At 46.9% G+C, this 11570-nt stretch overlaps 4 protein-coding genes across 4 annotated transcripts; 1 reads left to right on the top strand and 3 right to left on the bottom strand.

Annotated features, from left to right (window-relative positions):
* Positions 1-2168: 2168 nt before the first annotated feature.
* Positions 2169-3661, top strand: BDV38DRAFT_235459 (heme-dependent oxidative N-demethylase family protein). The gene is made up of 3 exons (XM_032053345.1): positions 2169-2823; positions 2887-3009; positions 3062-3661. Exons 1-3 carry the CDS (start codon positions 2291-2293, stop codon positions 3474-3476), a joined length of 1071 nt encoding a protein of 356 aa, XP_031918735.1. The 5' UTR covers positions 2169-2290; the 3' UTR covers positions 3477-3661.
* On the bottom strand, positions 3569-5352 carry BDV38DRAFT_235458 (thioesterase-like superfamily-domain-containing protein). Its single transcript, XM_032053344.1, has 4 exons — positions 5194-5352; positions 4698-5127; positions 4107-4630; positions 3569-4031 (listed from the first exon to the last, which is right to left on the bottom strand). The coding sequence occupies exons 1-4, from the start codon at positions 5293-5295 to the stop codon at positions 3984-3986; spliced, it is 1104 nt and encodes a 367-aa protein (XP_031918734.1). The 5' UTR covers positions 5296-5352; the 3' UTR covers positions 3569-3983.
* Positions 5353-5591: 239 nt separating this feature from the next.
* Positions 5592-7236, bottom strand: BDV38DRAFT_235454 (uncharacterized protein). The gene is made up of 3 exons (XM_032053343.1): positions 6808-7236; positions 6576-6746; positions 5592-6473 (listed from the first exon to the last, which is right to left on the bottom strand). The coding sequence occupies exons 1-3, from the start codon at positions 6927-6929 to the stop codon at positions 6077-6079; spliced, it is 690 nt and encodes a 229-aa protein (XP_031918733.1). The 5' UTR covers positions 6930-7236; the 3' UTR covers positions 5592-6076.
* A 662-nt stretch (positions 7237-7898) lies between these two features.
* Positions 7899-9950, bottom strand: BDV38DRAFT_294420 (MFS transporter; the record flags this gene model as incomplete). The annotated part of the gene is made up of 5 exons (XM_032062497.1): positions 7899-8518; positions 8572-8619; positions 8736-9111; positions 9181-9594; positions 9660-9950. 5 exons carry the CDS (start codon positions 9948-9950, stop codon positions 7899-7901), a joined length of 1749 nt encoding a protein of 582 aa, XP_031918732.1.
* Between the last annotated feature and the right edge of the window lie 1620 nt (positions 9951-11570).

Genomic DNA, 11570 nt, shown 5'->3' with positions numbered 1-11570 from the left:
GTCCCACTATCTGCCCCAGTAGATCCCTCCTATTAGACAAGATATCGCCGAGGAGACTTGAGGAGGAGGGTCTCGACTGAGTTTACCAGGCCTGTCTAGACAAGTCTATCATTTACAATGGAGGAAAGCCGTTTGGTCGGTGGGTTGCGAATGCCCCGTTGAGAAGTGGATCATCACTAGTTAAGAGTGATGCTTTCGTGCACGGTGCGTAAGACCACTATTTGGCCTTGGTATCTCTGCTTTTATGGGCTCAGTACAGTCGGACTAGGCAAGAGGGTCTCGTAAGTAAGCCTTAGGTGGTGCCGTAGCTGCCGATTGCATGTTGGCAGCCCGATAAAAGCAATTATATCGACGTCATTAGTCAGACGTAATTCAATCGGAGGGTTTGGATACTAGTCTGTGTGAATGCGTGGGAGTGAGGGTGTGAAAGGTAATAAAAAAAAAAAAGGGATAATAATTAAATTAAAAAAAGTAGGGAAGAAGGGGACAGCAAATGAGGCGTAAAATCTTGTTAGATCATGCCAAAAAAAGGAAAGATGCGACAGAAAGAAAAAAGCAAAAATCAAAGTAAAAATGCGAGGGGAGAAAAGGCCACCTACTCCGTCAAAAAGAGAAGTGGACAGCAGGCGAAAAAAAAAAAGCGCATTCTTGGTTGAGACACCGCTATACTAGGGGGCTGGTTAGTACACCATTGATTCTTACTAAAAAACCAAGCAGGATGCGGCAAGCGCGCTTTGCGCGAGATAAGGCGGTTGCAGCGCAAAACCCCAGATATCTTCTCAGTTTTCGGGGAGGGTGGAGTCGCCCAACCAAACCGACTGTCTTAGAAACCCGAATTCTGGGCCCGGCCGGTGGTGGATCATCGACTGAGTAAGTGCGCACTTCCATAGTATGGATGTGCATACATTTGTACCGAAGTAGATAAGTAGTTAGTTGAGGTTCCCCACTGGCTGGGGCGTACCTACAGTGCACCACCCTAACATGTTTAGTCTTCCATAGCTTTGCGGGGACCGAAAGACTGCAAGGACTTTGTCCCTCATGGTACGTCAGTGTCGGCCCCGTACCTTCTCTTCTAATCCTAGTTTCGAGGATAGTGCCACGGTTGCCCAGAGAAGATGGACCAGTCGTAGTACTCCGAATGACTAGCATGCCAGCACGTCAGTGAACATGATGTACAGTGGTACCTGGACTGGATTCCATCCACAGCCCGGTGACCTATGACAACAGACGCTCTGGAACTGTGTGACCATCGACCACCAAATTGGGACTCGGCCCACGCATCGACGCACGCGCTGTGCCCCAGAAGCTCTCAGGCAATATTCATTCTGTCATACAAGTGCGCTTGGTTAGCACAGTGTATGGGTTTCTGCAATTTCAGGCCAGTCACCACGCAAACGTGCTACCTGCGCTATTTCTAATTTATTTTTGTAATCCCAGGTTGATGTCATGATGCCATTATTGGCATTCTGCATCTACCTTTCGGAAAATCAAATCGAGTGTTGCTGGAGCGGAACTGCAGGAACTGTTAGGCAGTAGAGACAGCTTCCCTAAGTCAGGCTCTTGTTTTTAGCTCACGAGGCCTTTCATTCTTATGCGCACGGACGGGAGACGCGTGAACTCCGGCTGACGAAGAGCAGAGGTACCCTCAGCCCTTTAGATCGGAGGGGCCATGAAGCTAGTCAGCTCGTACTTAGTTAGCGGGAGGGGAGCATCTTGGTAACGCAATTGTACGGCCGATTGAAGGACTCCGCATAGTGACCCGGCTGCGGATCTTTGAGGCGCTGTACTCCGTACATTGAGTCCATTTGCCTGGCCCTTCCCTGATCCACTTAGAGTTCGCTTTCCCTGACTTTCTCCTCCACCCCCGTCCCAGGACCCACTGAAGCTCAATTGCTATGAGAGCTGAGAAAGTCTACTAGATCATGTGGATGCTGTCAGTTCTTTTTTCTCTTTTCTTTTTTTGGAGCGGCGAATTGCGGCTTTTTGCGGGGAAGTCCAGGACGTATCAGAGTTCGACCCAGCTGCCTGAATCAGGAATGTAGAAGCCATTGTAGCCTTTGTAGGTAATCGTCTGACCCAGACGATCATCATCTCCTAGGGTCCATGGACCAGATAAATTTCGAGCCATTGCCCTCTTCCGGAGAAGGTTTTGCCATGTTGATGTTAACAGTGATTCCTGGTCGTGGCGTCCGATGAGTGAGAGATAACCAAAAGTTCCTTAACATCATCCTTTCTTTCTTTTTTCTTTTTTCTTTCCTTTATATTGATTGGATTGTGGGCAAACAAGGCGATGAATACCCTTTCATGCATTGGTCTTTTATTTCTTTTTCTGTCCTTCATTGCCGTTAGATTCCGAAAATATCTTCCCTGGCTTCAGCCTAAAAACAATTCACAAGATGTTAGTTGCGAGGACCTTAAGCCTCCTCCCATCAAAGGGAGGGAAAGATATAGAGTCATGATGGATATCCGGAAGCTAGATGCCCAAAACTGGCTTACCATCGACAAGAACTACATGGCGGAGCATCAGGTCCGGAGTCAATTGCTGCAACAAGAAAAGCAAAAGGTCCTCCAATGTCTCCCAGAGTCATATGAAGCATGCCTTGAAGCGCTGGAGGAGGTGGTTGATTTCCTGTGTCAGCGGTTTCCAGACAAATTCGAACATAAGAGGTTCGGCGACGAGTCGACTGTCCATAACAAGGTGACCGGCGAAACGTTCGTGTTTGGGGGTCAAAACAAGCAGGTCGATCCGCTCGAGATAGCGGTGAGGTTGACCATGGAAGACCTAAGCATCTTGATGAAGAATGCGGACGACGAGTACTACTTGTCAGTTTGAAGAGACCCTCCTTGGCCTACTTTCAGGGCAACAACAGCTGACCAACTAGGCAGGGCCGCCAGTGCAAGCCTCTTTCCGGTGGGATGGACTGTACAGGAACGAATTGGATGGACAATCTCCCGGCTTCATGAACCCGTGCCTCTGTGGCATCAGCAAGTCGCTGCTTCTGTTAGCAAGTTAGTGGATATGAAGCTCTGCACAGAAGATAGGGAGCTGACCTTCGATTAGATTCTTGAACCGCCTTACGCCATCTTCACCAATGGAACGGTCAAACTACTTTGTTGAAGTGAAGCGCCCTGATGAAGACCTGTTTGAGACCCTTTATCGTCCTACGACATTGTTTGAGGACAACCCCAACCCATCCCCTGAGGATATCGTCATCCGCCGTGAGCGACAGACCTTCCGTAGACTGCCTCGAACTGGAACACTCGTTTTCGGCGTCAAGACGTTTCTTACCACCTTGAATGAACTGCCAATGCAGGAGCTGCGAAATTTAGCCAAGGAAATCAAAAGTTGGCCGGACTATGTCGGCGAATACAAAGGAAGGGAAGTTTGGGGGGCGAAGGCGTTGGAATTCTGTGAGAAGCGAAGCCGAGAGGAAGAACAGCTGAAGGAGGAGGAGGTAGGAATGATGGAGGTGTAAAATTGGTGGGGTCATGACAACTTGTAGCATTATTCTTTTCCTTTTCTTGCATCGGGGGCATTGTTTTGGTTTAAAACGGGTGGGTGGCACTTTGATCTTTTTGCTTGCGAAAGCGTTCTCTTTTTTTCTTTTTTCTTTTTCTTTTTCTTTTCTTTTTTCTTCTTCCTTCCTTTTGTCACTGGGATTTCAGGAAGGGCAGACGGGAATTGTTCAATCCATGTACGCTATATCTGAATGATATATCTGAAACTCAATTTTAACACCTCAAAGATAAGCCGAAGTGAGCAACTGAAATGTATGTACAAATAATGATGTATTCAAATAGAGTCTGGGGGGGCAGGAAGCACAAATGATATATATATGGTAAGTGTCTATGCAACGACGTATTATAGCCAAAGGCAAGTGGGAAAGTGCTTTCGCTCTAGTTCAAAGCAAACCTGGAAAGAAATTTATATATCATCAACAAGACGAAAGGGTATTTGATGCTGGATAATGCAATGCAATAGTCTATATCTTCGACCGAGGGGGCTCATCTTGTTTTAATCTTACAACACCCTATACCAACCATGCATTAGTGAGTAGGATTCGACAACGGACCGAGGAACAACAAACGAATGATTATGAGCATACCTCTTGCGTGCATGTAGCGATTAATATCCCATCTTTAGACCAGATACTCTGGAGTACCAAACCCCTTCCCTCGCCAGCCCAAGGGCTCTCCATCTCCGTGACCATCCACTCGTCTGCGCGAAACGCCCAAGGGTTGTGGAAGTAAATCGAATGATCAAGACTGACCATCATGCCAACCTCTTTATGCTTGTGTTTGTTTTTCGGGTCCTCAGCTTTACTGAGGGCGCCCTCCAACCGACGGCGCAATTCGGCGGCCTCTTCTTCCTTCAACTCCTTGAACGCCCGTGAGATTTCGTCGTCATCCAAGTCAGATGGGTTTTTAAGTGCGTTTAGGGCTGCTTTGAGTTCGGCGGGGGAGGCAAATCGAGGGATGTCGTGGACGCGCGATACAGTTCCGATGAAATAACTATCGGTCACATAGGCGAGAGCGGAAAGATGGGCATGGTGGCCGCCGGCCTCGGAGATGTTTCCTCGTGCGCGCATGCAGCGTCGGATTCGTTTATCTTCAGGCTTGGATGAATCTCCTGAGCCAGTTAGCATAACCGGAACTTCATCCAACTCGTAGCATAACACGCAAGTCATGATGCTTACGGTTCACAGTCCCGAGCTTGTGCGACTCAAACGGCCCGCCTCCAGCGTTATAAAACTTCCTCTTTACGTCCGCAGAAGAGTCATCCGGCAGCGTAACAGCAGGCATTGATGTCGCATGTTCCAGCTTCTTCTTCCCGCCGCTGTTGGCCCTGCTGAAACTCAAGGTGGTGGTGAAAATTGGTCGTCCGCGCTGCCTGGCTTGGACAGTGCGCGTTATGAAGCTCCTTCCATCGCGGACTCGCTCGACATGGTATAGAATGGGGATTTCGGAATCGCCGGCGAGGACGAAATAGCAGTGCATGCTATGGACGGCGAAATCCGACGGAACCGTCCGCATCGCCGCGGCGAGCGACTGGGCAATTGCCGCACCCCCGTAGATGCCCCGCGCGCCAGGTGGGTGCCAGAGAGGACGAGTATTCGTAAAGACATCCTGTTGAGAGGAGTAGAATGGTTAGAGACATAGCAAGGGAGGTGGTACGGATTTAGACAAACGGACTGGACCAATATCTATCACGGGTGTTAACTCTAGGACATTTTCGATGGGGGCTTTGGAAGAATCCAGCGGGGGAGGTTCAAAGAGAGTCACTCGTTTCGCCATGACTGGGGTTTAGACAGTATGCAGATGGTTTTACACAAGGAGATAAAATGGCAAGTTAATAATGAAGGAGGAAAAGTATTAAACTCATGGTTGAGAGGGAAAAAGGTTGAGGAAGAACTTTTGACCCCCGTGGATGACGCGGGCGATGGTTTCCCAATCGGGTAATTACCGAGGCGTTCCTGTTTCAACTTCCCATGGTTTCGTGCCGAATCTCCGTCGGCAGTTCTATTGCTTCGTCTCTAGATAAGCCTACTAGTACGAAGAACACCAAGTCTGGTTCTTTTATTTTATTTTCTCCCTCCTTCTCTCCTTTGTATCCTATTCTTTTCTCATATCCTCGTATACACGATTGGGAAGACTTGCATCACAAACATTGGCATCTTTCTAAGCTACGAATGTAGTAGACACACAAAGTTTCTATATTGCGGTAAGCATGGCTGCAGAAAGCATGTGATGTCTGGATCAGAGTCGAAAGAAAGTATCAGATTATAAAGATCCTCGGTAGATCACCTTCGACATTATTGGTTGGCCGTCGTTTTCCCAACACATTCGTGGCCTCCGGAGATCCTTCGAATTCTGCCTTGTTGGGTATAGTATCGTGTAAGCCATACTCAGGTAGTCTCTTATACTCAGACAATCGGAGACTGGAGATTTTAGCACGATATGCGCTTGGCAGTGATGAAAATGAATCCGACGACCAGGCAAGGAAGGGCTGCTGAGATAGTTCGCAGTAAATTACTCCATCATCTCGCTTCATTGTTATGCATCTAGGCTGACCCAATCATCTATAATAACTGTTCTCGCGAGGAGGAGGCATGAAGGAATCCCATCCTTTACCCGGATTGATGTGTTCTGGAACTTTAACCCTGAAAGTCTTTTGCGTAACCTTGGCGTTCGATTTCTTTTTACTTTGATTTTCTTGGAGAAGCCGGAGGAGTTGTTGTCGTTGCATCTCCTCTTCAGTCAAAGGGATTGTTGTACGGTCGGCCTCACCGACTCGAATATCGTCGGCGATGTCGCTTCCATAGGCCCATAATGCGCACAACGCGTAGACGACTGCGAATATAGAGGCAAGGACCATGCCCACTGTTTCCAAGCGACCGACCGGGAGTAGCTTTCGACAGAGAATATTGAGAACGACGTTCAGCAGTCCGAGGAGATTGGAGAATAGACAAGGTCTGTGTAGTGGTGAGATTGTAATCCAAAAAGAAGGTTGGGGCGCGGGGGGGGGGGGAAGAGACAAAAGAAGGGTAAAAAAAAAAAAAGCATCGGGCATTTACAGGAAGACAGAATGAATCAAGTATGTACGCTTACGATACTGGGCGCAAAATAAGATGAACGACAGAAGGTATGCGTTTCCGATCAATGCCAATGCTGCTACAGCTGTGCCGGTCTTGTCTCCGAGAGAATCATCCTTAACATCTTCAAATGCTAAAGGCATGACCAGGAACCTTTGCGATAATATCTCGGTCATCAGATTGTTCATACGCAGGAGGGCAGAAGAGAACATACCCCACAAGCGTCAAGTTCGACGATAGGCCCGCCAGGAATTTCCAAGTCACCCGCACTGTTTGATCGATCGGTTGTTGTTCCTGCGACACAAGTCCAAGCTCCTGATATTGAGGCGAATCCATGTTTCGTCACCTGCGAAATTATACGAGAGATGGTCTAGTAATATTATACAGGTCCTGGAAGAGAGCAGTAGCTCACATAGAGAACATAGAGAACAGAGAATTTCTGCTGGTAGCGACAATCAATAGTATTAATATAAGTCCAGAATATTAAACAATATTAGAACGACCGATTGAATGAGATTCAAGCCGGAAGAAAAACGCAGAATGCTGATAAACGAAGGACAGCAACCAAAATATCAAGAGGGTAGTGGTAGATGAGACATTAACCGTACGATAATGGAGAAGAAGAGAGAAAAGAAGAGAGAAGAAAGAAAAAAGAGAGGCAGGGGGGATTTAATGAAGTCGCAAGAAAACAAACGGTCTCAGCTTAGATTGTAAATCATCCGCGCCCGTGCTCTGGGATTGGCTCTCGAGCCTGCAAGCAACAGGGGTGGTTACTACTAGTACTAGTATTCTCTCCACCTTCTAGCACATTACGGATTCTTTACCCTCTGACTTGCTTGGATTGGAATCTCACTTGCAAACAAGAAAGGTTGTAATCTGCACTGCTCAGCCACAGGTACACCGGTGAACAGTGCCAACGCCAACATTTAATTCAAATATTGATAAGCAGACAAAAATAGTAACTTTTGTCCTCTGCTACATCATGGAGGAATGCCACAGTTTTCCCCCGTCCAATAAATCTGAACTTCCCCACTCAATCCCGAGACTAAGGGCGAGCAAGGAGCATGTAAGTTATCATAGCCACTTTCCCAATTCGTCCGAGATAAGATCTAAACTGATGATACAATTCACATATTCATCCCATGACCATGGGGATTTTGATGAAGGGGGTTGGAATAAAAACAAAAACAAAAGAAAAAGAGAAGAGAAGAGACACAGAGAGGAAAGATGAATCTTCTCCGTGTAATGAATTATATATTATATACTTTTCTTTTGTACATCATCCCCTTGATGTCGCTCGAAGTTCTACCGACCATTCTGATTCTCTAGATCCTTGGGCTCAACATGAATCACAGATACCTCACCCGACCTTCCCACGCTTCGATCTGTTTGTGGCCCCCGAGCATCGGCCGCCTTTAACCGCTTGAGCTCTTGACAGAACTTGCTGCTCTCTCGGATACGAACGCCGTACCGAATGAAGACAAATGGAATTACTGTGACCCCAAGGCTCAAAAATCCAACAAGAGTATATGCCCAATTTACCCCAAGGCGATCGAACATTGGCTTGGTCGCTAACGGCAACATAGCCCCCAGAATACTCCGTGTACAAGCGGATGCAGACATAGCGCTAGCAGAGTAGGTCTCGTAGGCGTCCGCCATGTAGTTGGCCATAGCCATGAAGTTCAACAAGTACCCGGCCCCGAACGGAATTCCTGACAATGCAGGAACCGACCAGTGAACGTTGGGAAAAGCTGTCCAACCCATGAAGAAGATAGCTACAACGTATAGTGGCCCCCCGAGGCAAGCAAGGGGAAGACGACGGTATTCTTCAATATATGCCCATTTCGCATTCCGGGCTTTGGCTCGGGATAAGAACCGGTCGTACCAGATGAAGATCATGCAAGCAACTACCGCGCCGACGCCGACTGCACTGGGAAATCAGTACTATTCTCGAGAGCTCAGGCTTCATAGGGCTTACTTGGAAGAAAGCAAAGGCCAGATTTAGCTGGGCTCATTCCGTAGATACCTGCATTCGTCTCCCAGGTTAGTGCGTTGACGTGCAGCCTTCCATGTTACTGGGAGAATTTGTTCCGAAAGGGTCGCTATAGGGCAGGGTGGGCAACAGGTGAAAGTACCACTAACCTTGAAAAACCAATGGATAGGCCTGAAAGTAAAGATAGAATATTGCGTAGGTGAGGGCGAGGTATAAGCAAGAACAGGATGTGATAGGCTCATAGAACAACATTCGCAATGGCCGTGCCAAGTTGATAGCGAGTGTTCGTTTAAAACCTCGGCTATCGAGATCCAACGGCGACACTATATTTGAATCGCCCGTCTCTTTCCGTAGCCTCTTAGCTCTTCGTTGAAGAATTATAGGCGCGTACGTTTCAGGCATCAGAAGAGCCGTAGGTAGACTAATGCCTGCATACGCAAGACCAAACCAGAAACATGATCTCCAGCCATAACTCACGAGGAAACCTGACGCTAGAGGCCCAAGGACGGGTCCTATGGTTGTAGCCTATAAAAAGTGGGTTAATACCCCAATAAACACGAACAACAATTCTACTGCTGAGGATCGGGTGTTTACCGTCATGTAATACGCCATGAGTCGACCACGAGCCGTCGGATCTGCCTCTATATCGGCATAGATGCCGCCAACGACAGCGATAGGCGCAGAAGCAGCCATTCCATCGAGTAATCTGAAGATAAGCAAAGACGGATACGACTTTGCCAGGGCAGATGCCATCATGAAAACGGTATATAACAGAAAAGCTATCAATAAAGGAGACCTTCGTCCCTTAGCCTCCGATAAGGGGCCCCACAACAGAGGACCCAGGATATAACCAACGAGGAACATAGAAATCGGTAGTACAAGGATCTGCTGATTTGTCACGCTAAATTCTTGGGCAATTGCTTTTGTGGCTCCGCCTGTGACTGAGGACCCGACAGTGCTATTCATGACCTCATTGGCACCAGTAACAAGCACAAAGATTTTCCAAAACTAGTTCATTAGTATGGAAATATTACATTGTAGGAACTTCTTGATTCCGGACAGTTCCACTATACCTTCGACCAATTGTTAGGGTGATCTGGATCATGTGGCTTAAAAGCCACCACGGTTTTCGATTCAGTATGACAGCAACTCCAGGGAGAAGATGTACTTGATTGACTTTCAGAAGAACGGCGGTCATCGCCTTGATCGTTACTAGGCACGCTATATGATTTTTCTGGTGAGGTGATGGTTTCCTCTAATAAGCATGTTAGCTCAAGTGTAGGATTTGGTTGAACGCTCAGAAACAAACCGTTTATTATCTCTCTTGTATGGCATGATTTCACTGGCAGTGATATGTTAGACATGTTGATATGTTGGCCTTCAAGTAACCTGTGGCTCTTACACCAGATAATGACACCAAGGAGCTTTGGGAATTCGGGTTTAATAAACGGCTGTCGTAGCCTTTAATTTTTAAGGACTCCATGAGTAATAGACAGGAGTCGTCATCTATGATAATGTTAAGCATTTCCAATACCCCCCTGTGATGCCCTATATTAGTACAAAGAGGCGAAGTGGATCATGATCTGCTCGATGAGTATGTGGGCTTGTGTAAACATGTTGATCCACCCACCAAAAAAGAGCGCCCTGTCATTCTCCGATCAACTGTTGAGCAGTAACTGGACCAGAGGTACCATAGCATCTGAAGCAAGGCATGGTATAGTCCTTTGTGTTTCTCTTAGAACTACTAAGTAGATCAACGTATTTCAAATGAGTCACCCTAAGCCCTACCAAGTGCTTAGAGTTCAGGTTCATTCAGAGAAAGAACGGATCTTCATCAGTATCGCACATCTATTGAACTCAACCTTAACTTGGAAAAGCTTGTCTATAGCACCCATAGTCCGGCACACATTCTTAAGTTGCAGTGACAGCCTCGACTAAATTGAAGTGTTATGTATGTGAGTACTGTGGCTTCACTTGATGAATCAGATCATATAGATTCCGCCTGACTGGAGAATGTTTAGGAGCAGTTGCCAAGATTTTTGGTTTGCGTGGAGCCCCCTAGTGCTGTTAAACTTCGCAAGTCCCTTGCATTGATTTATATCTTTCCCTTCGGAAGCAGACCCGCCACGGACAGAACGCCGGAGAGAAACAGCAGCGAACTTGCCCTTTACCACAGCGAAAGAGAATTGTCTGATTCTTTATCTTCGAGACCTATATCATGTGTGATCCGACGCTTGATCATTGCAGTTGAGGTTTTCTTGTGCACGAATAACAGCTACTTTGGAGACAACCGGGTTGACGGAGCCGCGTCATGAGCATTCCCGAATAACACTAAGCGATAACCTGAGCGAACTACTTTTAACTCCTAACTCAAATAGTGGGGCATATCTACGTAGTTGCTAGGAAGATTGTAATGGCCATCTTCCCCGAATCTGTCAATGCAACGAACAGCAGACGGTCAATCTAGAAAGAAATATCTACAGTTGGCTGCGGTGAATGTCCCGTACAACGTATGGGTGGAGGCGAGGTTTGGAATGATCATTTTAAGGTAGAAGCTAAATAACAAGGTACTGTTGATATATCCGCTTCTAAAACCTGCCAGAATGTTGTCTTTGAGTTTGAAACAACAGGTAATCTTGGTTGGGGCATGGGATCATCACGGGGATGTCGTGTGGAATCGTAAGCTGTACGCGTAAATTGGATCTATTATCCACTATTCTGCGTTCAGATGATCTAACTACTTCAGCTAAGGGTATAAAACAAGGAAAATGATTAGCAAACAGTAGCTTTTCTCGAGATAAGCAAAGTATAATGGTGCTCATAGTAGTCGGCTATAACCCTCGACGCAATGAGTGGAGATAGGTGAAAGCCCCTGTTATATCTCCAAAGAGCCAGCGATTTTTTTTTTTTTTCCCTTGTTAGGAACCGACATAGCAACATGATTGATAAAAGCTCAATATGTCAATTTCAACCGCTAGATGGGT

This window comes from Aspergillus pseudotamarii (genome assembly GCF_009193445.1).
Source record: "Aspergillus pseudotamarii strain CBS 117625 unplaced genomic scaffold BDV38scaffold_4, whole genome shotgun sequence".
Lineage (NCBI taxonomy): Eukaryota > Fungi > Ascomycota > Eurotiomycetes > Eurotiales > Aspergillaceae > Aspergillus > Aspergillus pseudotamarii.
Note: the sequence above shows the minus strand (reverse complement) of the source record. Positions and strands in the feature narration are given on the sequence as shown.